At 37.7% G+C, this 27,341-nt stretch overlaps 1 protein-coding gene across 14 annotated transcripts in view; it reads right to left on the bottom strand.

Annotated features, from left to right (window-relative positions):
* The window catches only part of Arhgap44 (Rho GTPase activating protein 44), a 188,894-nt gene that overhangs the window by 43,172 nt on the left and 118,381 nt on the right, over window positions 1-27,341 (bottom strand). For 13 of the 14 annotated variants that reach the window (XM_087204396.1, XM_021249000.2, XM_087204400.1 and 10 more), the window contains 3 exons: window positions 23,986-24,097; window positions 21,537-21,613; window positions 13,783-13,900 (listed from right to left, as the gene is read on the bottom strand). The exons of the other annotated variant lie outside the window; for it this stretch is intronic. In XM_087204396.1, the coding sequence (XP_087060522.1) occupies window positions 13,783-13,900; window positions 21,537-21,613; window positions 23,986-24,097 (307 nt within the window). The remainder of the gene's footprint in view (window positions 1-13,782; window positions 13,901-21,536; window positions 21,614-23,985; window positions 24,098-27,341) is intronic. 14 annotated transcript variants of the gene reach the window in all.

The raw sequence follows: 27,341 nt of genomic DNA on the forward strand, positions 1-27,341 counted from the left end.
GGAAAGGATTGCTGACTCACAACTTGTCAGACACTGGACTCACCCCACATTGGACACAAGCCTAGTGCCATCAACAGTCCTTCACCAGTCAGCTTTCCTCAGGCTTGAGTGGCAATAACCTTATACTACACTGGAAACTGGAATGTTTTATCCTCCAGAGAATACACCCCCCCAGAGACATATCCACAGCATCGCACTGTAAGTGAAGATTTGGAGCAAGATGTAGGCTCTGTCACTAATTATAATTAAGCATGTCACCTCTCTGAAATTATTTGTGCAAGTCAGGACCTCTAGGGTCCTTGGAGAAGGCATGCAGTTGAGAAGAGCCCATGCGTGCAGGCCGAGGCAATCCTGAGAGCAGCATAGGAGAGCTGACCATGATGCAGAGTGAAGGAGAGCTTCAGGAAGAGACTGCTTCATGAAAGCTCAAGCCATCTGCACCACCCTGGCAGCCCTCAGCCTCTCCCAGGAAGTCAATTCTCAGTGTGAACACTGGATGTGCAGAACAAATTGTTTCCTTTCCAGGATCTGTGACAGGCAAGCGACTGCTGAGAACATCATTCGAGGGTTCTTATATACAAGGCGACAGAGCCAAGTCAGACATAAAGGAGGAAATCTGTTCTCTAGGGAGCTTTAAGCACAGATGAGGTGATACTATGCTTAGTCCAGTTGCAGAGAACAAAGAAAGAGGAAAATGAATTAACATTCACTGCGACCTGACTAGCTGCCCAGCATGATGTTACACAGAAGTCTCAACTAACCTCCGTGGAGAAGTATATGTCCGGTTTTGGATCAGTTGGTGACAAGAGTTCAAGGATCTTACCTATGTGTTGACTACTGCCTCAAAATATTCAGCATAGTAGGGGCTTAAACTCTATCTGTTAAATGAACAGATAAGGAAACTAAGGGCTCAAAGCTGGCAAATCTTCCAAAGAATAAAATAGGCTTGAGGCCACTGGAGAACCCCTTAAACGAATGCCTCTGAAGGCTGCCAACCCTTGCAAAGGTTTGAGACAAAGAGTCTCGTCTGGATGCACCTTGTGTTTCATCCTGCAGCAGCGCTTTTCAGGAGGCATCCATCAGCAGCTGCCAGCTGTGAGGGAGATATTTCAGGACAGAAAAAAACAGAGTGGAGAGATAAAAATGGCTTGGCAGACAGAGGAAAGGAAGGGAGCCCCTGAAGGACTAAATGCTGCATCAAATCCACCACAGCATCTCAACAGTGGAGCTTCTCAGACAGATGACCTTGAAAAATGCAGTGTGCACCAGCAGGAAGGTGAAAGGATTGTTGAAGGTCTGATTAGATTGCTGTGTTATTAAACTCATAGTATGATTCCAAACAAGCCATACCGCAAGATAGAAATTAAAGTGGAAAGTGTAAGTCAAATTTCCATTTATCTAAATCATTTGAAAATTTTCTTTTGAAGGGGAAAAAAAAACCACTCATCTATTCAATAACCATTAAAATTTGATATATCTTTAAAAATCATGTTTTCTCATTTTGCAACAAATCTGTACTCAGACAAACATAAAATAACCAAATGCACTCGTCATATCACCGGGAAGAGATGAGCACTATGGCACTGAGCCACGTGCACACGGTATTTGTTTTATCCAGTCCAATGATTGCATGGTTTGTAAAAATGAAACCAGATTGCTTTGTAGGTTAATTACTCCCTGATAAACATATTTTATCATATGGATAAACTCTGTGTTTCTATTGTTGGATATTGTGTTTCTATTTTTTCACTACTATGATACCTGAATAAATACATTTACACATGTTCACATCCATCCCTTGATTATCCCCCTATGATAAGCTCTATGGTTAAAATTAATTCTGATTGTATAATATTTATAGTTAATAAAAACTTAAAAAACATAATAATAATTGGGACATCAGCGCTTTTGAAAAATACTACCAAAAAGCAATCAGAAGTATCACCATTTATACTATGAAGAATAATTTACAAATGTTTTCCTTGTTTTCCACAATAAAATTTTTATTCTGCTTAATCACACTTGATCTTAGTCAAAAGGCCGAGAAGCGATGCTTAATCACTATTAAATACTTCAAAATTAAAATGATTTTAATTTCTATCTTTACAAGAGGTTAACTTTCTTCTAGACTTACTATCTTTGTCAACTTCATTTATTATCCATTGTCAATAGGGAGTGTTATTTTTCTTTCCTAAGAGGGCTCATCTTCTTACAAATAAGATTTGTAAGAATTCTTTCAATTGAAGAGGCAATTGGTTTCATTAAATATACAAATATCTCCTCTCATTTTCCCATTTGCCTTCTGGAGCATTACTATATTAGGGGAGATACTGTAGCTTTTTATCTTGTATGCTATCTATTAAAATTTTTTTCTTTATGATTTCCTCCTTTGGTAATATACTTATAAATTCCCAATCAGCACTATAAATATGCATATACATGTGCAATAAACAATATAACTTTTAAATATTTAATAAATTTGGAACTCATTTTGGTATTTATCTCAGGAAGATTTTTTTTTCCTCAAGAGCTAAATGAATGCCCCAGAACTGTTCATGAATAGAAAAGACTGTGCCTATGGATTGAACATGTCATATTTACCAGAAAAAATTTCTCATATACTTAGATTTTCTTTAGGCTGGAACATCTCCCCCCCGAATGGTCTATATTTTTGAAACAGTACCTAAATTTTAATTATGTGGCCCTATGTTATACTTTAAGGGATAGTGATTCAATGCTCCTAGAATCCTCCCATATTTAACTTTAGAAATCTTTTATCATTCTTTGAAAAACTTTACTCTACTCATAGCTAGTTACCACATTATTACTAGTTACTACATCAGTTAATCAAATTAATTTCAGATAATTCAAGTGTTTATAATATTGACCCTTTTCCATCCAGGAATATTTCTCAAAATTATACAATCTTTTTTGTTTCTTTTTTCAGCAAGAGTTTAAAATGCTTAAACTTCATGATTTTATACTAACAACCAAAAAACAAAGTAAAACACTTCCCTCCCCAAACAATGAATAAGCAAACAACAACAAAGATAAGCAAAAATCAAAACACAAGTCCCACACACATCAAAGAGGCTGATCAAGAACCAGAACTAGCCAGGTGTGGTGGTGCACATCTCTATTCCCAACACTCTGGGAGGCTGAGGCTGAAGAATCAAAAGTTCAAGCCCAGACCGAGAAATTTAGCAATCTGGTGAGACTGTGTCTAAAAATAAAAAAGAAAGAAAGGACTAGGAATGTAGCTCAGTGTGTGTGTGTGTGTGTGTGTGTGTGTGTGTGTGTGTGTATCTCCATGGGGTAGGGTAGAAGTAGAGCCCAATATGACAGGAATATTGGAATTATTCAGATTAAGAATTGAAATATTAAAAAAACCCTATAATGTACTAAAGGCTTTAAGCAGATAAAAAAAAGCAGACAATATAAAAGAAAGGACAGATAGATGACAGAAGAAAAGAGATACAAATACTAAGAAAGAATCAAACAGAAATGCTAGAGATTAAAACCAGTAGACTTGAAATGAAGAATGCCACTGATGAGCTCATTAACAGAAGAGTCAGCTGAGGAAAGAACCTCTAAATTCATGGTTGTGACAACAGAAATTTTCAATTTTGAAAAGCAAAGGCAAAAAAAAAAAAAAAACTGGGAAAAAGGAACAGAATAATCAAGAACTCTGGAACCACTATGAAAGATGTAATATAAGCACAATGAAAATACAGGTTGAAAATCTCTAATCTGAAAATCCAAACTCTGAAATTCTCCAAAATGTGTACCTCTTTTGCATGCTCACATGACATCCTAAAGAGAAAATTCCACACCTAACTTCATGTTATGGGTCACAGTCAAGAGCCAGGTACTCTAAAAATATTGAATAAAGTGACCTTCAGATTATGTATATAAGGCATATGTGAAATGTAAATCAATTTTGTGTTTAGACTTGGCTCCTGGCCTCAATGTATCTCATTATGTACATGGCAAATATTTTTAAAAATCCAACATATAAGAGTATCAGCATTTGGGTGAGAGACACTCAACCTGTAATAGTAGAAAACGAGAGAAAAGGAATAGAAGCAAAATTTGAAGCAATAGTAACAGATTTTCCAAGAATAATCAGACACCAATCCACAGATCCAGGAAACTCAGAAAATATCAAGCAGGACAAATATCGAAAAAATTACACCTAGACATATCATGCTCAAGCTTCAGAAAATCAAAGACACACAAAAAATCTTTTAAAAAAAAAATGCCAGAGAGAAAAAACACCTTGCTTATAGAGAAATAAAGATAAGTATTACATCCAACTGTACCTCAGAAATCATTCAAGCAAAAGAGGGATATGAAATATTTAAAGTACTGACACAAACTCAGAATTCTATACAATGAGAAATTATCTTTCCAAAGTGAAGGAGAAATGAAGACTTCTGCAGTCAAAGAAACACTGAAGAAATTTGGTGCCAAAAGGTTTAACGTGAAAGAAATGTTAAACATGAATTCTTTAGAGAGAAGGCAAATGATATAGGCCTGAAACTAGGAGATACATAAAAGAACAATGCAAAAGGAATAAATGGAGGTAAAACAAAAAACTTTTCTTCCACTTAATTGATAACAAAAAAATAATAGCAATAAGGCTATTCAGAATTAGAGATACTCTGTTAATAAAAGGTATTTGGGCTGGGTGTAGTGGCACACACCTGTAATTCCAGCACTTGAGAAGCTGAGACAGGAGGATTGCAATGAGTTTGAGGGCACCCTGAGCTACACAGTGAGTTCAAGGCCAGGCTGAACTACATGGCGAGACTCTATCTCAAAAAAATAAAAATGAGGGTGGTGCTGCTGCCTCCCTCGCAAGCGCAAGGAAGGTCCTGAGTTCGATCCTCGGTACAAAAAACAAAACAAAACAAAACAACAGTACTGGAACGATTCAGCAAATAGCACTGTGTTATTTGAAAATGGACTTAGTTATAAATGAATACTGCAAACTCTAAATCAACCATCAAAAATTTTAAAATGGTTGACATGTTGAAACATGGAATCAGATCAAATGTTCGATTAAAATCATGCAAGAAAGAAAAATTGCAGAAGACACAGGAACAAAGTATAAGGGCCATAAATAGAAAAGAGTAATAAATATGGTAGATATTAATTTAATCATACCAATAATCATTCTACACATCAATGGTTTAATTATACCAATTAAAGGACAGAAATTATCAGGGAGGATCATAAAACAAGACCCATGATCTGTTGTCTATGAAAAATCCACTTTAAAGTCACATAGATTAAAAGTGTAAAGATAGAGAAAGATATACATACCATGCTAATAACGCTCAGAAGATGGTGGAACTGCTACATTAATATTTCAGAGATGGCCAACTCGAGAGTAAGGAAAGTTATCAGGGATAAAGATGGGCATTACATTATAGAGGGGTCAGTACTCCAGGAAAACATAATAATGCATATACGTAGCATCAAAATACATGAGGCAATAACAGATGAATCCACTAATATAGTTGAGACTTTAACACATCTCTGTGAGAAATGGACAGGCCCAGCACGTAGAAAATCAGTATGGAACAGCTGAACACAGCAGCACCATCAGTGAACTGGATATAATTGACATCTATGGACCACTTCATCTAACAACAGCAAAATACAGATTCTTCTCAAACCCATGTGCAATAGACACCAAGATCAACCACATTCTGGGCCATCAAACATATCTTAACAAATTTAAAACAATAAAATCAAACAACATCTGCTTTCACACCACAATAGAATTAAACCAGAAATCAATTACAGAAGGAAAACTGGAACATCCTTAAATACTCAGAGATTAAGGAACACATTTCTAAATAACAACCCAATTAAAACTGAGGCTGCTTCTGCCCCTTGCTGTGCTGCTGATGAGCTTGTTCAGTGTGGACTTATATGTACCTCTTTTGTGAAGTAGCAACTGAGAAGGCTGATGAAAAGGCCAAGAACGGGGACAAGATTGAGATTAACAATATTAGCAGGAAGGTGGTGGGGCAGTATGGGCTGGGGTGCAGTTTAAGATGAAGAGGCACATACCACTCAGTGAACTAAACAAAGTCAACTGTCAATGACAGTTTGTTACTAAGGTAGATCACATTCCAATTTGACGGGCAGCCAATCAATGAAACAGACCCTTGCACATTTAGGACTGGAGGATGAAGATGTAATGGACATATTCCACTAAAAAGAGAACCTGCTACTTTACTCAGAACATTGCTCTTACAGACCAAGAATACATTCTCAATTAGGAAACCACCAGTTGTTCCACCACAGTCTGACCACTACAGTATAGTTTTCCTATTATTTTCCTTCTCTGTTCCTTTACTGTACCAAAAGTAGCATATGTGCATCATCACTCAAACATTTAACTGAATAGTCAATGGTATGTTTTGATTAACATTAAATGGAGATAGGATGGGGAAAAATACTGGTTCTATGAAAATACCTATCTCCACTAGTGGCATGCTCACTCAGCTCTTGTATTACAGGAAGTCACTCTGTCCCACTATTTTAACAAAAATAATAACATCATAAAAATCTTGATGTACCTATTCAGTGTGAGAATTTTAATCTTTTCCATTTATCATTATAAAACCAAAGACAACTTTACAACTACTTTTTATGCAACTACTACACAGAGGGTTATCTAAGTCCATTTAAGTATGAATACACTATTTTAAAAAAGTAACTATTTTTCCTTTTAAATCAGGTATCTTTTAAAAATAAACTTATTAAAATTTTTTTAAAATTAAGAATTAAAAAAAGCAAAAGACCTGAACAGATACTTCATTAAAGAATGTGAACAGATGGCAAGTAAATGTATAAAAAGGTGGTCAACATTAATATGCCATTAAAAAACTGCAACTTAAAAAAAAAAAGATACTCATCATATACTTATTAAAAGCTAAATCCCAAACAGTGACAACACCAAATGTTTGCTAGGATGTGGAGCAGCAGGAATGTTCACTCATTTGTAGTGGGCATGCAAAATAGTATAGTCACTTTGGAAAACAGTTGGCAGCTTATTATAAAACTAAGCATTCTCACTGTAAGACTCAGCAATTGTGTTTCTTGGTATTTACCCAAATGAACTGAAATGAGAATATATGTCCATACAAAAACCTGCACATGGGTATCAAGAGCATCTTTGTTCGTAATGGCCCAAATTTGGCAGCAAACTGCCCTTTAGTAGATGAATGGACAAATAAACTGTAGTACACTCAGAAAATGTTAAAAAGAAGTAATCTTTTAAACTGATAAAGCTTGGAGAAAACATAAATGAATTATACTAAGTGAAAGAAATCAATCTGAAAAGGCTATATGCTGTAAGATTCCAACTATATGACATTCTGGGAATGGTAATACCACATTGACAGTAAAAAGATCAGTGGCTGCTAGGGGTTAAGGGAGAAAGGGGATAAACAGATAAGGCACTGAAATTATTCTCTATGATACTATAATGATAGATGCACGCCATCACACACTTGTCCAAACCCCCTGAAAATACAACACTACGAGTGAACCATGGAATTGGGGTAATGACTGTCAATGCAGCTTCATCAAGTGACCTCACTCTGTACTGTTGCACTGCAAGATGTTGATAATGGGGTAAGGTTGTATTTGTGTGTGGAGGCACGAGGTGTACAGAAATTCTGTAAATTCCACTCAATTTTGCTCTGAAATTAAGAGCTCTAAAATAAATTTTATTAATTTAACAAATTATTATTTAGAAAATCAATTCAAAGTAAAAAGAAAATACAAAACCTTTGATTTGCAGGTTCATAGACTTGAGACAGATCTTTGATGCAGGGCAATTTTACCTTTCAGTGCTTCTCTGACTGTTTTTGTTTTTCAGACTCTCTTATTATCTGTACATTAGCTTTTTCCATTGTCCATCTTTCAACATCTACCATCACCTCTCTCATTGTTTTTATTCTTCTTTGACTCTTCCCTTAACATTCTAGAAGAAATTCTTGAGTTTTTCTCTACATCACTGGTTCAATTTTCTGTAGGGCCAATCTGGTCTTCACTAACAGCAACACCATACTTGAATTACTTTCTATCTTCAAAAAAATAATTCCCAGTGTCATTCAGTTCCCTTTCCATCTTACTTGGTGATTTTATCTCATCTTCATCAACTGGTACCAAATATTCCTATTTCCTTAAATTTTACTGATAGCACTAAGATATGTTGTTTGAAATTTATTGTGACTATCAGTAATCTTTTCCCAAAACATTCTAATTCTGGGATACAGTCAGCCCCACTGTCTCTACAGGTTCTCTGTATTTCCATCTGCAAATTTAACCAACCATGGGTCAAAGATACTAGGAAAAAACTGCAACTATACTGAACATATACATACTATTTTTTGATCATCATCCCCTAAACAGTACAGTAGAAAAACTATGTACATAGTATTTGCATTGAATTAGGTATTATAATCTAGAAACAATGTAAAGACTAGAGAAGAAGATGTGCATGCAAATACTAGGATTTTACATAGGGACTCAAGCATCCACAGATTTTGGTATTCACAGGAGTCCTGGTACCAACCCCCACAGTATGGAGGGGTGATTATATTATTGTTTTCTAACACAGAAAAATGATCTATACAAGATTGATTTTTTAAAAAATTTTAAAATGGTGAACATCTCTTTCTTGCCCCTTATTCCCACAGTGATCAAATCTTCTCAGACCCTAAACTCTGTCTGATAGAAATTTCCTGACTCAGCAGCACATGGAGCTTGGTGGTGACAGACTGCTGCCACAGAGGATGCCTGCAGTCAATTTAGCTTCTCCATGATGACGAAGACAATGATTAGATCAGAGAGCAGCTTTGTAACGTGCTCTTTTCTCCACTTTAGGTATATGATGTGGCTATGTGCAACCTCTTTGGTGTTTCTACTGCCTGCATGTAAAGGAAAGTCCAATCTGTGCTTCAGGAAAATCTTCACCATAGAAACTGCCACCAGCTGTCTTCCTATTGGGCATGCCTATTCCTGCCCTTACATATCAAGGGACAGATTTCTTTGGCAGAAGGGAATTGAAGTAATGTCAGGGCTCCCCAGTGGTTCTGTTGATCCCATTTACTTACTTAGCATGACATGACATTAATTCTGTCATAGGAGGAGCTGTAGGTCCAGACCCGATGTTGTCCTTTAGTCTGAGAATATGTATTTAAGTCAGATTATGAGGACAACATAGGTTAGAATCTCCTTCAATTGCCACCTTTCCTGGAGTTAATCTTCATTTTCAAAGAGCAAAAATTATGCATTGGAAAAGAATAAAATGGTAAAGAAGAAACATAAATCAAAAGAGATAGAGGAAGGATGAAGCTAAGTGGGAAAGATAGTGATGTAGGTAGAATAAGGCTAAGAATTTAAGTGATAGGATATGGAGAGATAACAGCAGGAAAGGTGAAAGTAGAGGCTAGTACATTCCAGAGAAAACCCCAAGACTGCAACCAGCATGTGAACAAAACAAAACTGACACCACTTCCATCAAGTGGGTTGCTTTTCTGGTCACTGTCTTCTCAAATGTTACTTCACTGATCACAGGTCCTTCTTTATCTTTTCTCCTCTTAGTGAAAAATTACCAACTACTTATACCTCCTTGGATATATTGGTTTAGCAGTCTTTTATCAGGGGGGCTCAGAAAATAAAAAAGAGAAATCTGCTACCAGTTGTAAGTAGAGCTTGTCTCTTCTTGAAGTATGGAAGCAAGCCAGGAACCAGATGGGCTCCTGTAGGAACCCAGAGATACAATAGTGTACCTGCAGGGGCCAGAGATTTAGCTCAGTGGTTCTGTCGCCTACCGCACAAGCACAAGGACCTGAGTTCAATCCCCGGGACAAAAAAAAAAAAAAGTGTACCTGCCATTGCCTCAAGTCTCAGCAGGTTTGCCTTCTGGAATCTACTTGGATTGGGCTTTCCTGGTAGGCAAAAGCTCTCTGGGCCCCAAAGATCTGAGAATCTCTGCTTGGTCCTCTCTGTAAGGTCCTTTCTCTAAACAAAACACACGCAATCTGCTACTCATTCTCCTTAGCCTATATGCCCTCATTTTGCTGGCTTGTCAAAAAAAAGTAGCAGACCCTAAAGGCTCCTCTTGCCTGCCAAGGAAAGGTAAACCTGTAAGACCAAGGAAACTCCATTGAATGAATTTAGAAATAGAAGTTAAAAGGCCAATTTTTATATTTAAAACAGCTCGCAACCAAAGAAGTAGAAATAAAACAGTGAGAAGAGAACTTCAACAAACTTTCAGTGAGAACATCAACCCAGAAAAAAATTCCCTAGAGCATAGCATAGAGCTTTACTAATTGGATATAATCACTGCAAATCTTATGCATTCAAAGTGACATCACTGACTAGCTACGAAAACTATGAGAGAGAATGAGGGTTACAATGGTTAAACTGTATTTGGTAGGAAATCATTAGAATAAAAACTGCATATCATTATCCCAAGAAGAGACAAACAGATTAATAGGACACAGAGTCCACAAAAAATATGAGGAATTGGATAGCAGGATTTCATTTCCAGGGCAGTGCTTACTGAATAAACAGTGCTAGGATAATTGATTGTCTAACTGAATAAAAAGAAAAAGCAAAAAACACTTCATGCCATATATAAAAAGAAATTTCTGGTGTCTTAAAATACATTAAAATGTATAAAATATTAAAACAAAAATATAAAAATGACATCTTTGGGGGAGAAGATGCCTAGTGGGCCACATAGGAGCTCTTTCAAGGCAAAGAAAATAAATGTACGTGATTAAGTTTTTAATGACAGAAGCCAACATAAACTCAAAAGACAAGTGGCAGACTGAAAAGAATACTGTACCTGTAGTAAAACAGAAAAGTTTAATTTCCCTAGTATGCATATTGAGAACTTATGTTAACTGATTTTTTTTTGGTACTGGGGATTGAACTCAGGACCTTGCACTTGCGAGGCAGGCGGCAGAACCACTGAGCTAAATCCCCAGCCCTGTAAACTGATTTTTTAAAAAACAAAAGAAGTATTGGACCAACTGCTAATAAAAAATGGGTAAATCCCCAAACTGGAAATGCATATAATATATATATATATATTATATATATGCATAATATATATATATTCCCATAAATGTATGAAGATATACTCATCATCACTATATTCAAAACAAACTTACAGTACATTCAAAATAAACTTACAAAAACATAGAGAGAGCCTCCTTCCACTACACTGGCAAAAAATGAAAACAGAAGCAACACTTATCACAGGTAAAGATGAGGGCAACTATATGATTTTTTATAGAAAAATGTGAAATATAATTTTTCTTTTCAGAGAGGCTTTCAATATCAATTAAAATTAAAAAGTACATAAAATTTGATCTAAAATATTATTTTGGGGAGTCAGGTGTGGTGGTGCATGCCTGTAATGCCAGCACTTGAGAGGCTGAGGCAGGAGAATCACCATGACTTCGAGACCAGCTTGGGCAACAGAGTAAGTTCAAGGCCAGCCTGAACTACACAGTGAGACCTTGTCTCAAAAAAAAAAAAAAAAAATTATTGGCCCGGGGATTTAGCTCAGTGGTGCTGCCGCCTGCCTCACAAGCACAAGATCCCAAGTTCGATCCCTGGTACCAAAAAAATTTTATTTTGAGGGAGTTATCCTACAGAAAAAAAATTTACCAGGGTAGAGTGATGGATGATAGATAGGTTGATAGGTGTATGGATGGATGGACAGATAGATAGATGGAGGGATGGATAGTTTACAGTGTCATTTTGGGAGAGGGTAAAGAACAAAAAACATTGGTTGAATATCTCTCCATGGGAAAATAAATGTCTGTTGTATGTGTATACATATATATGTGTATTTGTGTATATGTATGTATGTAAATGTACATATACATTTACCTGTGGAATATTATGCACTTTATTTTATTTTATTTTATTTCTCTGGTACCGGGGATCAAACTCGGGACCATGTGGTTTTGAGGCAGGCAGCAGAACCGCTGAGCTAAATCTCCAGGCCATGCATTTATTAAAAGATTAAGATTTATAGACTAAGATTATAGTGTTAATTTAGAAAACAAAGCAGTAGGTTAATATAATATAAAGTTAGCACAACTGTTTTATTAAAAACACACTGGTAATAATGCTAGATATGACTGAGTGCTTGCATAACCATGAAGAAAGGTGTGAAGGGCTATTCGACAGGCTCTAACACTAGTTTTCTTATCCTTAGAACTTTTGTGGATACTTGGCATGTAAAGTACTCTGTCAAATAAAGTTTTAATAAATACCTTGTTTTGAAATGTGCTGCTAGGCAGGAAGGGACACAATTATTGGTGCTTTTATAATTCATTTTTTCATTGGTTATGATAAACGTATTACTTTTATAATCTGTAAAGAAGAATACATTTTTGGCACAACAGCTAATGTAAACATCTCATAGAAATGTGTAAAGCTATGGCACTTCTATTTTGATATATTATTCATATTCTGCTTCCCCTCTTAACATCACCCTCTTCTTTCTATTGGAAAAGCTATTTTTAAAAAAACATTCTTAACTTAAGAACACAGATCCATGGCAGACAGAGAATACACACAAAAAGGAACAATCAGCAGGAGAGAAGAATTACACTTCAGCAATAGCACACAGGCTTAATATCTGTCATTTATCCCAGAGTTCAAATAACAAATCTGCTTTGCTGACAATGGATGTTGGATCTAAAGTATTGGTTTCACTTTATCTGTTTCCATAGTATTATAAGCTAGGAGACAATAAATTCTTTTAAAAATATTTTAATGTTTCTAAATTCAGAGAAAATTCTGTTATTCTGAATGTCATTTGAATGTGAGGTCAAAGCCACCTGCATAGAGAGGTTGTAAAAAAAAATAAGCCAACAGACAAGTGAACAAGACTTGAGAAAGCCACAGAGAACAGAGATGTCTGCATGCAAGGTGGTAATTTTCTCTATAATTATATGTGATTAAGACAGCAGGAACCCAGAATAGGTATAGAAATATGATATTATTGTTCCTTGGATTTAAATATAGTTTCAGTTTCCTTAGAAATCCAAATTGACATATATGCATGTAACAGATGTACACACACATAAGGAGTGTCATGAATGGTATTGCTAATTAAGCCCTACCCAATATGTGTGGGGAAAGTAGATGGGAACTGTGAATGTGTATAATGCAGTACATCATTCTGTGAATCCAGAGTCATAATTTTTAGAATGATGTATTTTCTTGAAAGTGGGAAGTTTGTATTTATTTTCTGCAATTATCTCTACAGTGAACATTTCAGCTTCAGAGGGAGGCATCTTCCAGAAAGAACAGGACAGATAAAATGACTCAGGAAATATTAAAAGGCAAACAAGAAAAGAAACAATTTAAGTCAAGGCTTACGTATGTCTAAATTTTCTATGTGACCTAGAATTTATTTTCTGGGACTTACATATCATACGTAAGTGTCTCAGAGAAATAAAGGTTATTTTCTCTTTGTGCAACATGCAGGATCACCAGTGATAATCCCATGCTGCCTCCCTGGCTAGGTTACCACCAGAACCCTAATTCCCTGGTTCATCTTGAACTCTTTGGAGATCTGATCAGGCAACCTGGGCAACATTTAGCGTAACTAGAGGCTCACTAATAGAGCTTAAAGAGAACTTCAGTGAACAAAACAGGAAATCCCTGAGAGCTCCCCAGTCTGTCCCGGGAGGGAGAGAGGAGCAAAGAGGGAGGTACCCTGCAAATCTCCACTCTGTTGGCAGCCTCCTCCATCTCTTCCCTGAGGGCATCAGCTTTGGAACCCGCAGGCTGTAAGCTGCCGGACAGACCTGAAGACTTGGAAGTCTGCTGCCACCTGATGGAAAACAGGAGAAAAAGAGGAGAGAGGTGAGACAGGCAGAGCCCTGCGGAGATCCCAGGATGCAGGGAAAAACACTTGGTTACAAATATCACCTAGGGAATGAAATGCTCTGACTGAAAGGAGAGGAGATGAAAAACTACCAAGTACTTCAGCAGGAGAATGGGGCTCCCATTTCCACGCTATGACTGCCCAATGAAGCTGAGCATCCGCTGCCCCTCCACAGAGAACAAGCATTCCCCAGTGTGCATCACTTCCCCTACTGTTACCCAAACACCGAGGGCAGATCACAATCACTGTTTGACTATTGCTGTCTTTTTTGCTTTAGTTAATGTCCTTTTTTATTGACAAATTATCATTGTATACATTCATGGGACACATTGTGATATGCTGATATATGTACACAGTGTGAGGTGATTAAATCCAGCTAATTAGCACATCCATCACCTCACATTTTCTTTGGTGCTGAGGATCAAATACAGGGCCTTATGCATGCTAATGAGTGCTCCAACACTAAGCCACACCTCCTAGCACCTCACTTATATTTTGCCATGAGACCTATGAAATTTAACCAGGCTGATCATCATTAAAAATAAAATATTATATATTTCAAAATAACTATCTCTGTCCTTAAACACAGTGTCTGTCATTTATGTTTCCTGTGGGCACCTGAGTTTGGAAATTCACTGACTTGGGTAAAGCCAATAATGTAGCTGATTGAGAAGAAATACCAATAAGATTAAAAGCAAATATGAAAGCAAGAATATCTATTGATAAGCACAGAACAACTTTATATTAACATTTAGATACCTCATTTATATTTCCTTAAAATGTAACTTTGTGGAAAGAATCTTGGCTTCTGAAAAAGCCACTCAGAAAACATTTAGGGGAATATACCAATACCTCTGGTCTTTATCATAATCAGGAATTACCAGAAGCAAGACACGAAAGAAGTGTCCAATGACAGTGGGAGTTAGCAGCTAGGTTAGGGCTCAGCAATGGGTCCCCCCTCTGGTGAGTGTGTGAACTCAATGGCACACAGGGGCCAGCAAGTAGTAAGCCAAACAGGCCATCACCTTAAAAACTAGTCCAATAGGTCTTGTCTGTTCTACCTGCAAAAGAGATGTGTGAGCTATTTCTATACTATAACAATAGCATAATCAGCCTGGCTTTGGTCTTGGGAAGTCAGGAGGGAGCGGAAGGGCTGAGGAATGGTGATGGGTGGAGTTGCCCTGGGAGAAACAATTGATCCTCAGCTTAGGCAGAAGAGGCTCAGTTAGGAATGTGGGTTATGAGTTGCTACATGTTTTAATCGACAAGAGAATTTGGAAATTTTCATGTGAACTTCCCTGATGAAATGTGACAAGAGACTAATTCCTCCTAAGCATCATGAAGGTCCGTGATGTTCAGACCAGACAGGGCAGCTCTGTGGGCTCTGACTCAGGCCATCAGTGCGGAAAGGACAAAAAGTGGAAAGTCTCTCTCCTACAAGTCAAGAATGTAATCACGAGGGGCTTTCTCTGCTCAATTTTCTCTTTTATTATCTGCAGGAAAAACAGAAGAGTGTAGGGCTGAATGACACTATGAAAATGAAAGAAAAGGAAAATAAAGGAGTCTTTGTTAATAGCAAAAAATGGCAATGTAAAAGACTCTCTCTTACTTAATGTAATCATGGGAAAATCACTTTAAAAAGACTTTGGGACATCAAGCTGGCTTGATGTTCCAGAGAAGATAGATACATATCCTGGGAAACATTGCTGATTCTAAGATAAGAATTTAGGGGAAATTAGAAAGGAAATATTCTACCCAAAGTGATTTCAAAATCTAAACAAAAATAAGTTAGGATAAAAAAGCTAGTTTAAAAAGTTAGGATAAAAAAGGACTATTAGGAATCCCTAAATAGTTCTTTCTTATAAAGTGTTGATTTATTCAATGATATAGTTGATTAATACCTCCCAGGTCAAACTATTTCAAATAAAGTATTAAAGTGTTGTGGGGTTTTTTTTGACAAATAAAATATGAGATGCTACAGCTATAATTTATATCTGAGACAATAAATATATCTCCATGGTGATTATGGGATCAAGTTATAACCACCATCTGCTCATGTTACCTGAAGGAAAAACAACCAAGTGATATGTAAATGTTATATATATACACATATATATATATATGTGTATATATAAAGTGACTATAAACACTAACCTGATTTTTGTGGCTTTACAAATAGGTATTTGATTTTTTAAAAATCTGGAATTATATTCAGTATATGTACATTAAAATGAAGACATTTTCCCCAAGTTATCTCTTTCTTTTTTTTCCTATTTCCCTCTAAATTTTTCTCTAAATTTTGACCCTTAGTCAATATCTTGGCACTTAAAAAAAATACACCTTTCCCATTCCTACAAGGAATTGTACTTGCAATATATAAACAATCCATTTTGATGTCACATAATGACAGTAAGATGCCAAAATAACAGACCTTTTGCAGAAATTAAGTAACAAACTATCAAGGAGAATTTGGATAAAAAAATTGTACGGGCAGTAATCTGTTGCAAAAAGTGACATGAATCATGTATTTCAAGGTATGGTGGTCTTCTCAACTACTTGTTCTACAAATAAACTCAAAGGCTGCACTGTTCCTTAACAGGAATACTAGACACTGTCCAAGAAGAACATGAGCTTTGACATTCAAAGAGAGAGATAATTTCTTCCCACTAAAGTAGCTGATGTGACACTCAAGTTCTCTGGGAACAGAAGGCTGTGACTGCAGCCTTGGGAGATGAAGACCTTACACAACTTTCAATAGGCTAGATGAGGGAGAAGGGTAAGAAGCAGGCATGTGGAGTTTTAGGGAGCAAAGAAGGAAGGCCAATGTTTCCAGCTAGTAAACTGGAAGTCCAGAAGGAGAATTTTGGGGAGGCAAACAAGAAAGTTGCTTTAGTGGACATTTTCTGTTTCATCTGTCCATTCTTCTTTGTTCTGTTGTCACCAGGATCCCCCATATTTTGAGTATCTGTTTCCACTCCTGCTCTCTTGCATGGTCTAAAAGAGTTGCCATTTTTTGCAGGACCCTGGCAGCGAGTGGCTCACAGAGGGCTCCAGATGCAAGCCACAGCCTTGCCTAACCTTCATCACCTTGGCCACATAACAGGCCAAGAAAGTGGGCACATAAGGTGCCGACAAACAGAGCTCTTCTTTTGCATTGGTAAAACTGGAACAAAAGGAAGAGGACTCCTACTGGAAAGATATGAGACCAAGGGACATCCAGTCACCAGGAAACAAGTACTGCAGATCTAAGGAAAAGGCCCTTGCATGTGAAGAGAAGTAGAGGTGAGAGGTACTACCAGTCCCAGAGGTACTCAAGACTGCCATGGCTCCACAATTCCACTAGACTTCTAGATACCTTCTTCTTACATTTCACGTGCTGCTCAATACTTTGCCCTAAACTCTCTGGTCTTATTTCCACTCCTTCATTTTCTTCCAAAGGAAACAGGTATATTAGTCTGCTCAGACTTTCATAACAAAGTGCCACAGGCTCAATGGCTTAAAACAATAGAAGCATATTTTCTTGTAGTTCTAGAGGCTGAAAGTCCAAGATGAAGGTTCCAGAAGATTGGTGAGGTATTTCTGGCTTGTGGATGGCTGCTATCTCACGGTGTTCTCATATCATCTTTCCTCTGAGTGCATGAGAAGAGATCTCTCTTCATTATAAGACTGCCAATCATATACAACAAGGGCCCCATCCTTATGCCTTATTTAAACTTAATTATCCCTAAAGATCCTGTCTCTAAATACAGACACATTGGTGGTTAGGACTTCAACAGGTGAATTTTGAGGAAATACAATTAGGTCCTTAAAACCCAGAGGCAGCTGTTGAACAGAAAGAGAATGTGTTCTGGGCTCAGAAGGGTTAATGTTAAGGTACATGTCTAGGAAAAGGTGAGGTGGCTTTAGGAAAGAATAGACCTCCTTCTTCAACCACTGCCAAATCCAAACCAGTGGCAGGAAAGATACTGGTGTCATTCACATTCATTTCAACTCATAAACTTTAATTCAGCATAAGTTTCCTAGAGGTTACCTCTGTTTTTCTCATCCATAATTATGATGATTAATATTGTTAATTTGCTTGGTTTGGGAGATGGCTAGGAGATCAGTAAAGCATACACATTGGTGTATGGCTGGGTGGGTCATGGAGGTTTGACCTTGGGAACTGTATCTGGGCCCTGGCCTCTTCCTCTCTGGTTCTTCCCTTGCCCTCTGCTTTCCAGATGCCATGGGTTAAGCAGTTTTCTTCCACCATGCCCTCTGCCATAGTGTTCCTGCCTTGAAGCCAGGTGACCATGGACTGAAACTTGTGGAGTTGTGAGCCAAAATAAACCCCTCCTTAAAGCTGTGTTAGGTGTTTCGTCCCAGCATTGAAAAGCTAATGTAATAATTTTTTATTCATCTTCAAAACATCAGTTTTCTTTGAGCATCTTAAAGTCTGTTTCACTGGAGACAAACCAGACTGACTTGAGTGATGACAAATATGCACATTTGATTTAGACCTCATTAAACACTGGATAAATTAGCTGGCTACGTACAGTATTCGTTAGAGTTGCAGTAGATTTAAAAGATCCAGTCATGGAATTACTGATCAAGATGTGCTGATAATAATAGAAGAATCCTGCCTGTCTTGAAAGGCCATGTCTCCATGTGAAATATATGCCTTTGGTTCTGGACAGAACAGTTTACAAAGGACATAAAGGACTAAAGCAAACTTTTGTAGTCCCAGTGAGGATGCTGCAATGATGAGACCCTAATATGCAATTGGCTTCATGGAGAAATAGTGTGAGTAAGGGTGGGGAGGGCACTGAGAACTCAACTGTTCTAGGAGAGTATTTGATGATCCTTGCAATTTAATATTGGTCAGTGCTGATCTTATGAGACAGTATTCATGTATGATGATTAAAGTGTTACAAAAAATGACAGAAAACTAGAGTAAGTTGATTTTTTCTTCTAGCTTTCAGCAAGGTCCTACAAAACAGACTCCGTCTAGAAGTGGCTAGTCTGAGAGTAAAAAAGACAACATATTCTCGGAGGTTGGGGTTGTAGTGCTTTCCATCAGGCACTACAGCAGAGAAGTGAAGCAAAGTCAGCTGAGTTTTTAAGGCAACTGTACCACCAATAATCCCTCCAAAGTAATCCCTATCCCCAAACTCACAATTACACAAAGTGGATTATGAAAATCCACTGATGAGATAAAGAACATGGATCAGGTTTATGTGAGGATAATTTAAAAGGACTCTATTTTTTAGTCTAAAAAACAAAGGCTATAAAGAGTCCAATTTGAATGTTATAAGCATAGAAATATAGATGGGGAGGTGTATATTTGCTTATCATATTTTGGTATACAAGAGATGATAACCCAAAGATATAAAAAAGTTTGTTACATCATGGACAAAGGGTCCCTAATGACACTTCCCAGGGCTTTCATGATCTCCATGCCCCTTGGTGTCACCATTAAACACAACACTAGACATGAGGTGACCATGGCTGTAACCTTGGGTTTACAGAATGACTGTAGAAGAGTTATGTATGCCATCAGCTTCAAAAAAAAGGTGGAGTGCAACCTCAGAATCAGAAATGCTCCCCTCCTTATAGATATATCATCCATCCTATCTCTTAGGTAATTCTCTTGATAACTCATTTTCTTATAAGCAAAAATATGTAAGTGGATATGATAATAACATGCTTCAATACTAGCATCCTGCCTTCTGAGCAGAAGCTCCATGCTAGACATTCAGGTTTTCCTTGCAGAAGGAAATCACTCCACAAACCCAGGAGCATAATGTCCACCTGATATTGTCATAGCAATAGGACAATCAACATCACTTCAATCAGTTTACAACTCCCAAAATATGATATGTGAACCCTTGTGTTATGGGATGCAATTAGGAAGTCCAAAGCCATTGCAGTAACAGCAAATCCATACTCCTCTTTCACTCTAATCCCACTAGGGAGATGGCCTCAGGTATGTATCAGGATAATTTTAACTCCCGTCCAATGCCTTCTCCTCTTTCTTTTTCACAAAGGGAAGCAAGCCTTTCATAGCCAACAGGAACTAAAATTTAATAACACTAGCATTGCTTTCATCCTGCTCACTTTTAAGCTTGTCTAATATCTGTAGCAATGGGCACTGCTTCTCATAGTAGTGCTGTGAAATTTCTTTCCAAAATAGGCTTATTTTGAAAAAGTAATCAACTTGTAAAAATGATGTATAGGTACAAATGGCAAAAATCAATCAGGTGGATTGAAGTTTGGGAAATATAGTAAGTTACTTAAGAAATACTTGTTTCTCTGCTGATATAATTGTTTTGTTTCTAGTCGCTGGGAAACTGCCCAATACCTCTTATTCCTCCAGATGCAGAATTCCAGTGCACCAAGTAGTTACATGACAGGATTGCTTTTGTACAGCACTTTGGAAGTGATGTGACATTTTGATATTCAAAATGACCTCTTCTGGTCAACCCCCAAATGTTGTTTTCCCCTAGGCACAGGTGAGGAAATGAATATTCTAGGAGACCAAGTGATTTGACCAAGGTTATAGGTCTAGAAAATAGCTGATCTGGTTCTTGGTACCTGAACTTCTGAGTCCTGTTGCAAGACTCTTTATCATGCATCTCTCTGCCTAAGCACATTCTGGTTTTGTTTGCTTATTATGAGAAAATTAAAATAAGATGAGATGATTACGACTGACCTGCAAAAGACCTAAGCTAGAATGAAATAGTTCCTTTTATACCAATACTAACAAACTTGTATTCTTTCCACTTCTAAACACACACACACACACACACACACACATACACACACACACACTGCTATAAGAATAAAGGGCAAATATGCAATTTTCACATATGACAGCCATAGCCAATGCCATTTCAGGCCTTAACTGCTCCCCTGTTGCAAGAGGAACTTTCTAGTGGACTCTGAGACGTGTGCAGAACAGCCCTGTAGGAATCTTGGGACTATCAAAAGGGCCACAGGTTTATAGAATGGCTGAAAAAAGGAGATTTCTATATCATTAGCTTCAGAAAAAGGTGAGTGCATCCTCAGAATTGGAAATGTTCCCTCATTATAGATGATAACACATCCATCCTACCTCTTGTGTCTTATCTACCACTCTCTTCTTTGTTCCTTCCACCCCAGCCAAGCAGCCTTCTTTCTTAAATATGCCAGCTTATTCCCATCTCAGTGCCTTTGCATATGCCACTCCCTTCACTATACAGCCTGCACCAGAGCTTTACATAGGGGCCTGTTCCTGATTGTTTATATCTCAGACCAAGAGATGTCTACTCAAAAAATTCTTTGATTTTCCTCACCAGTTACTAATGCTTCTTTCTCTATTATTTCCTTCTAAAAATTATCCTGTTTTATTTTCTTCATATGACTATGGCTGCCTAAAATTATCCTCTTTATTTACACCCAGCATCTGTGGTCCACTATTACCACCAGTGCTTGTTGAACAGTAGGTGTCAAAAAAAAACTTAGTGAATGGTAAGATACACCCTCCCATGCAAAAACCTGACCCACTCCCAAATGTAATCACTGCTCTTTCAAAGAAACAGAAAAGAAAGCAAAGAAACTCGACCTGGTCCGTGAAGAGTCCATGTCCAACACCAACTTTGCTAAATGTTTCCTTTGCTTTTGAATATTTGGGATTTCCACCTGTGGTTAAGGAGACATGATGTAATCAAACCAAAGCTCAAGGGAAGTACATTAAGAACTATGCTTCAAAACAACTTCTTCAGAGCTATTAACAGTCACCAGCAAGTTTGCCCGAAGTCTCCCAGTCTTTACATTCAGATGAAATCCCCCCTTGCTTTATTGAAGCACAATTATAAACAAATAGGAGCTGTATACATTTAAGGGTAAAACTGGATATTTTGATGTGTATACATTTAGAAATGATTACTACAAACTAATGAACACATTTATCACCATGTATAGGTACCATTTTATTTGTGTACATATGTGTGTGCTCACTTGTGTGCATATGTGACAAAACCACTTAAAATCTACCCTCCTAGCAAATTTCAAGTACACACCGCTCTACTGTCAGCTATAGTCACACCATGCTGTGTTATACCTTCAGAATTTACTCATGTGGGACAAGTGGAACTCTGTACCCTCAGATCAACACTAGAGGAAATTCTTGATTCTTTTCCTGCATTGTACTCTCTTCCCTTTCCTCTGGACACCTGCCAATCTCCATCAGCTTGGACCATCTCAGAGGATCTGTATTCTCCTGCTTCCTTGGGCCTGGCCACATTCCTGCCACTCTTGCAGCCAGGAAACATATGGGCTCAATCACATCTCCATCTACTTCTACAAGGGCTGAAAATAGGGAAAATAAAGAAAGTCAAGCACTCAGGCCTGACATGAAGACTTATCAAAAGATGAACAGCAGAAAATGGAGCAGCACCAGTCTCAGGAGACCTAAGATGCTATGAAGACTGCTAATAGGACATATATTGCATATTTCTAGAAACAAAGCAGGCACATTTGTATATTTATTGAAATAATGTAAGTTTTTTCCAGAGAAAATCATGAATGAGTATTGCCATTATGGCTTTTATCAGCAATGAGTTCTTCCATATTGGCTGTATGCAGATGCTGTTTTTATATTTTTCTTTCTAAAAATGACTTCCCTAAACATTCCAGTGAAGGATTTTGGTTCCAGGCCCAGCAAAAGTAGGGCAGGATATGAGAATTAAAAAGGAAAATTGGCCATAAATTGAACTAAAATCATCTCAGGCTGTGAGGTTTTTTTTTTTATTTTTTTTATAAGGGTTTATGTGAGGAAAACCCAGTGTTCTATGACGTGTTTTCTATTCACTCTACTGAACAGGGCTGAGTGATGTAGTGTGGGCAGCAACTTCTGCTAGGAAGAAGCATAGCTATTCACTGGCAGCCTGAGTCTACACAGAGCCCCAGATAGGGCTGGGCAGCATAGTACCCACACAACTCTCCATGACAGTTTCAGCTCTGCTTCCGGATGAGCCTTGCCCCTAATTTGCTTCAGGCTTTGGTCAGAGCCCCAGCCTACCTTATGAGGGGCCCATAAGGATGTTCCTGGCTATGGGATAACCTGCCACAGGACAGAATCTGAAAAGCCTAGAGCTGGTTTATGTCAATCTATGTTAAAAGCATTATACCTAGGATTTCTCATTGTTTTTTAGCATATAGTAATTGTTTAGCTATACATCTGTCATAGAAAGAGTACCAGGGTATGCAGAAGTAATGGAAGTGGCCCAGAGAGGAAACCAGACTTGATCCAGGGCAATGCTGCCTCTAATCACATATGGCTATGTAATGCTCATGAAATTAACAAAAGTGAATTCCTGAGTCACATTAAATACATTTCTCGTTCCCTATAGCTACGTGAAGCTGGAGGCTACCAAACTATACAGATGTAGAACTTTTCCCTCACTGCAAGGGGTCTCAGGGGAGAGCACTGCTTAGGTTTTGTATGACCAAATAAAGGCAACTGGGAAGGCTCCAGGTTCCGGGTAAATTAAGCTGCTCAAACACTTTCTGTCTCTGTTGATATAACTTCACTCGATGGAAGCTAATAAAATTGTCATACAGACATTAAGGTAGCTTTTTAATAAAAAAAGTTTAATTCACTGTTCTTTAAGGTCCAAAAGGAAAAGACTCATATAAACATCAACTGCAAGAGGCTTTGCAGAGGCTCTTGGACTTAGATCCCCTGGCTCCTTCTGAGGAGGCTCCACTGACTTCACTAAAGATAGGGCGGGGTATGGCAGTTGGAACTGGGGTTTGGATGGAGATGCGCAGTCAGCCAGATTTGCATCTTTTAGGAGGATGCAGGTGAGAGAAGGAGGCTGCATGCAGCTGAGAGGGCCATCATATTTGAGAATCTTGATGATGGGGTTCAGTGATAATGATTCCTGATGAAAACCAATGTCAGGGAATAGAGTAAGGGATGAAAACAACGTGGCTGGATGCATAATGATCAAGGGAGCTCCTGATCTGCACTCCCTGGACAGAGGCCCAGCCTTAGTCCCGAGTCTTACCTCAGCCAGCAGAAACAGGGGCTCGATCACATCTCTCTCTACTTGCAATTCAAAATGTATCAGCTCCTGAGCCAGCTTGTCCTCTGTCTCTCCGCAGAGTTTCAGCATCTTCCTGCATCCAAAGTGGGGAAAACACACTGAATATCTTGAAGACATTCTGCCTCAGCTATGCTGTCATCACCACCTTGCTCAATGAACTTTTCTCAGGTCAGTGTTAGGAAGCTGGCCAATGTCCACAGTTGCTGGTGACTGAACTGCTCCAACTGTCTTCCTTTCTGAAATGCTAATTCTTCCAACTGGTGCTGAGTACTCACTGTGTGTCTGGGACAAAGGGATTCATGTCAAGAAAGAGAGATGTAAAGAAAACAGATACACACATGCCAAGTCCACAAACGTAAAAAGCCAGGTGTTTTTCTCTCTTTCCTGGGGGCCTTGGAGAAATTAGCTGAGATTGAGCCACTAGTATACCAACATCTTCAAACATATACCAAAAATTCAATTTTGATAGGTCCTAATAGAAATAAAACCCTCTTACTTCTAAGCCATGAAAACCTAATTAGCACAGGATGGGTAGGTAATTATATATAAAAAAAAAAGCAGCAAAAGCCATTCCAAACGTGGATCAATAATAAGCAAATACCAAAAGACCTGAACGAGCAGTTTTTCCATACTCCCAGGTAGGATGGCAGACTATTTCACAGATATTAATTGCTCTCCAAATGGCTTCTTTTGCACTGTATCCTATTAACCAAAAATCATGTAAAATGTTTTTAAAGGTCAACAAATATATAAGCCGAGGTAACTGTTATTCTGAAGTGAGTATAACCCTTTACTCTCTCTACTTCAATGTGTTTATATACAGTATATAATATTGCTGCTTAATTTAGTTAAAAAAGTGTTCACAAATGGTTTTAAACTCAATATATTCTTATACTACTTGCTTTTGAATTGTACTATTATTTGAGGGGCTTATCCACGTTGATACGTCCAGAATTAATCATTTCGCTCTTGGAATTCCACTCTATGAGCACATATATAATATATATATATATATATATATATATATTTGTGCCTCCATTTATTAAGTTTTCCTACAACCAAGAGTTTTGAGCTATTTCGTGCAGTGCCACAATATAGATGCATGTGCATTCTCTTCTTGCTTGTGTGAGAATTTCACACTCATGAGAGTTTTCTTTGCACTATGCCCCTGACAGTCCTTCATACTGGTAGGTGTCAATTTCTGCCAAATGGGTTGAAGCAAAATATTCTCTTGTTCTGATTTTTAATTTGGATTCCTTGACTACTAGTGAGATTGGATATCTTTTTATATGCTTTGGGTCATCCAAGATCTCCTCCACAAATGCCTACTACTATTCCTTGGCTAATTTGAATTGCAATCTATTTATTTCAGTTCATTTATAGTAATTAATTATATATTTTTTCATAGGAAGGTGAATATGGAATGGAGTCCCTCTCTCTCTCTCTCTTTTTTGATACCAAGGATCGAACATGGGACCTTGCGCTTATGAGGCAGGTGGTGGAACCACTGAGCTAAATCCCCAGCCTTAACTCTTTTTTATATCTGCTGAAAATGTCAACTCCTAAATTGTGGTTTTAACCTTTGTAACTTTTTAATGGTGTCTTTTATCTGACTTCCTGACACCTCAATTAGTTTAATGCCCCCCCCCCCACCGCCCTGGCAGTGCTAGGGATTGAACCCAGGGCCTTCCTCCACATCCCTAGCCCTTTTTTTAACATTTTAAATTTGAGACAAGGTCTTACTAAGTTACTAAGTTGCCCTGCCTAGACTGAAACTTGCCATCAACCTCCCAGGATGCTGATATTATAGGTGATAATGCTACTTCTTAAGTTTTAAAACCTTAAATATTAGCTGGTGACCCTCAACTATGGAAAATGAGAATTTAGCTATGCTTATATTTCCCTTCTTTCCACTTACTTTTATAAGTAGATTTCTAGTGTTTGTATTATTTTATATTTTTATTCTATATTACAAGTTCGAGTATTCCTAACCCCCAAATCCAAATTTTTGAAAGTTTGGATTAGGAAGCATTTTGGAGCTTCAGATTAGGGATTTTCAATTGGTTAAAGTCTATACAAATATTCCAAAACCAGGCAAATACCCAAAACCTGAAAAACTGGTTCCAAGCACGTCAGAGAAGGAATAGTCAATCTGTATTGGAGTGAAGCTAGGTACTATGCTATGATTATTTGTCTTTCTTGAACATTTATTTGTTCTTGCTGGAATTAATAATCACCTTGTTCCATCTGTTTGTTTCACTCACTTGCTATGTACCTGATTAAAACCAAAATACCCTGTCACTTTTCTTTTTTTTCCAGAAGGTTGTAGAATCTTTTGTTACCAGTATACATGTGGGTACGCCTCAGTGTAAGTTTAATTTTTCCATATATTCAGAGTTCAGTGGGCCCCTTTTGTACAGAAACTCATGTATTTCAAGTCTGAAAAGTGTTTTTGCATTATTTTTTATATTAATAGTATTACTGTTTCCTCTCCTTTTCTAAGAAATGTTTTCAGGTGTAGGACTTCCTGGATTGGTTCTCTAATTTTCTAAGATTTTTTATTTACCACGTCTTTGTCTTCTTGCTTCATTTTCTGGATAATTTCCTCCCATTTATTTTCCAAACCTTCAATTGAGAACTTTTAATCTGTTTCCATATGTTTTTTTCATTTCTATGAGCCTGCTTTGGATTTCTGAATGCTTCTTTCCTATAACATTTTGTACTAATATCCTGTATTTATGTCATAGATATACTTCTTCTCTTACTGTATGAAAAGCCTACGTGATAATTTCCCTGAGACTTCTCCCCCACATAATCTCTATTTCCGTCAAATTGTACTTCCCAACCCGATTGTTTGGTTTCTACAATTTAGGTCAAAGATTTCCTTTAGTGGTCTAGAGATCTTCGATCTTTTGAGCCCATCTATATTTAAGGGCAGAGACTAACAAGCTCAGAGAACAGAAATGAAGTTTGTCAGCTGTGAGCTTGGCTGTAGGATGATTTGGCTGGGCCATTCATCAGCATAATGCCCCTCTCTGATGTTTTTTGGAGCTTTTGAGAGCTTCCTTCTGGGGTGCTCAGATTCCCTAGAAAACCCTCCTAACTTCTCGCCTAGAAGATAAACACCTGGGGACCTTGTGAGCAGGGAGGAGGGGTGAGAAGTCTCCATCCACATCGGTATCTTCAGCATCTCTTGATCCTCTTCTTCACTGATTTGTGCCCCTCTTGTTCTCTGTCTCCATTCTGGAGATGCTTCCTTTTACTCATTCTAGAGAGTAAAGCTCCAGATGCCTGCTGAGATGGGAGTGGGGAAAATG

The sequence above is a fragment of the Heterocephalus glaber genome, unplaced genomic scaffold (genome assembly GCF_053883595.1).
Source record: "Heterocephalus glaber isolate CG9 unplaced genomic scaffold, H.glaber_assembly_v1.0 deba00000474, whole genome shotgun sequence".
Lineage (NCBI taxonomy): Eukaryota > Metazoa > Chordata > Mammalia > Rodentia > Bathyergidae > Heterocephalus > Heterocephalus glaber.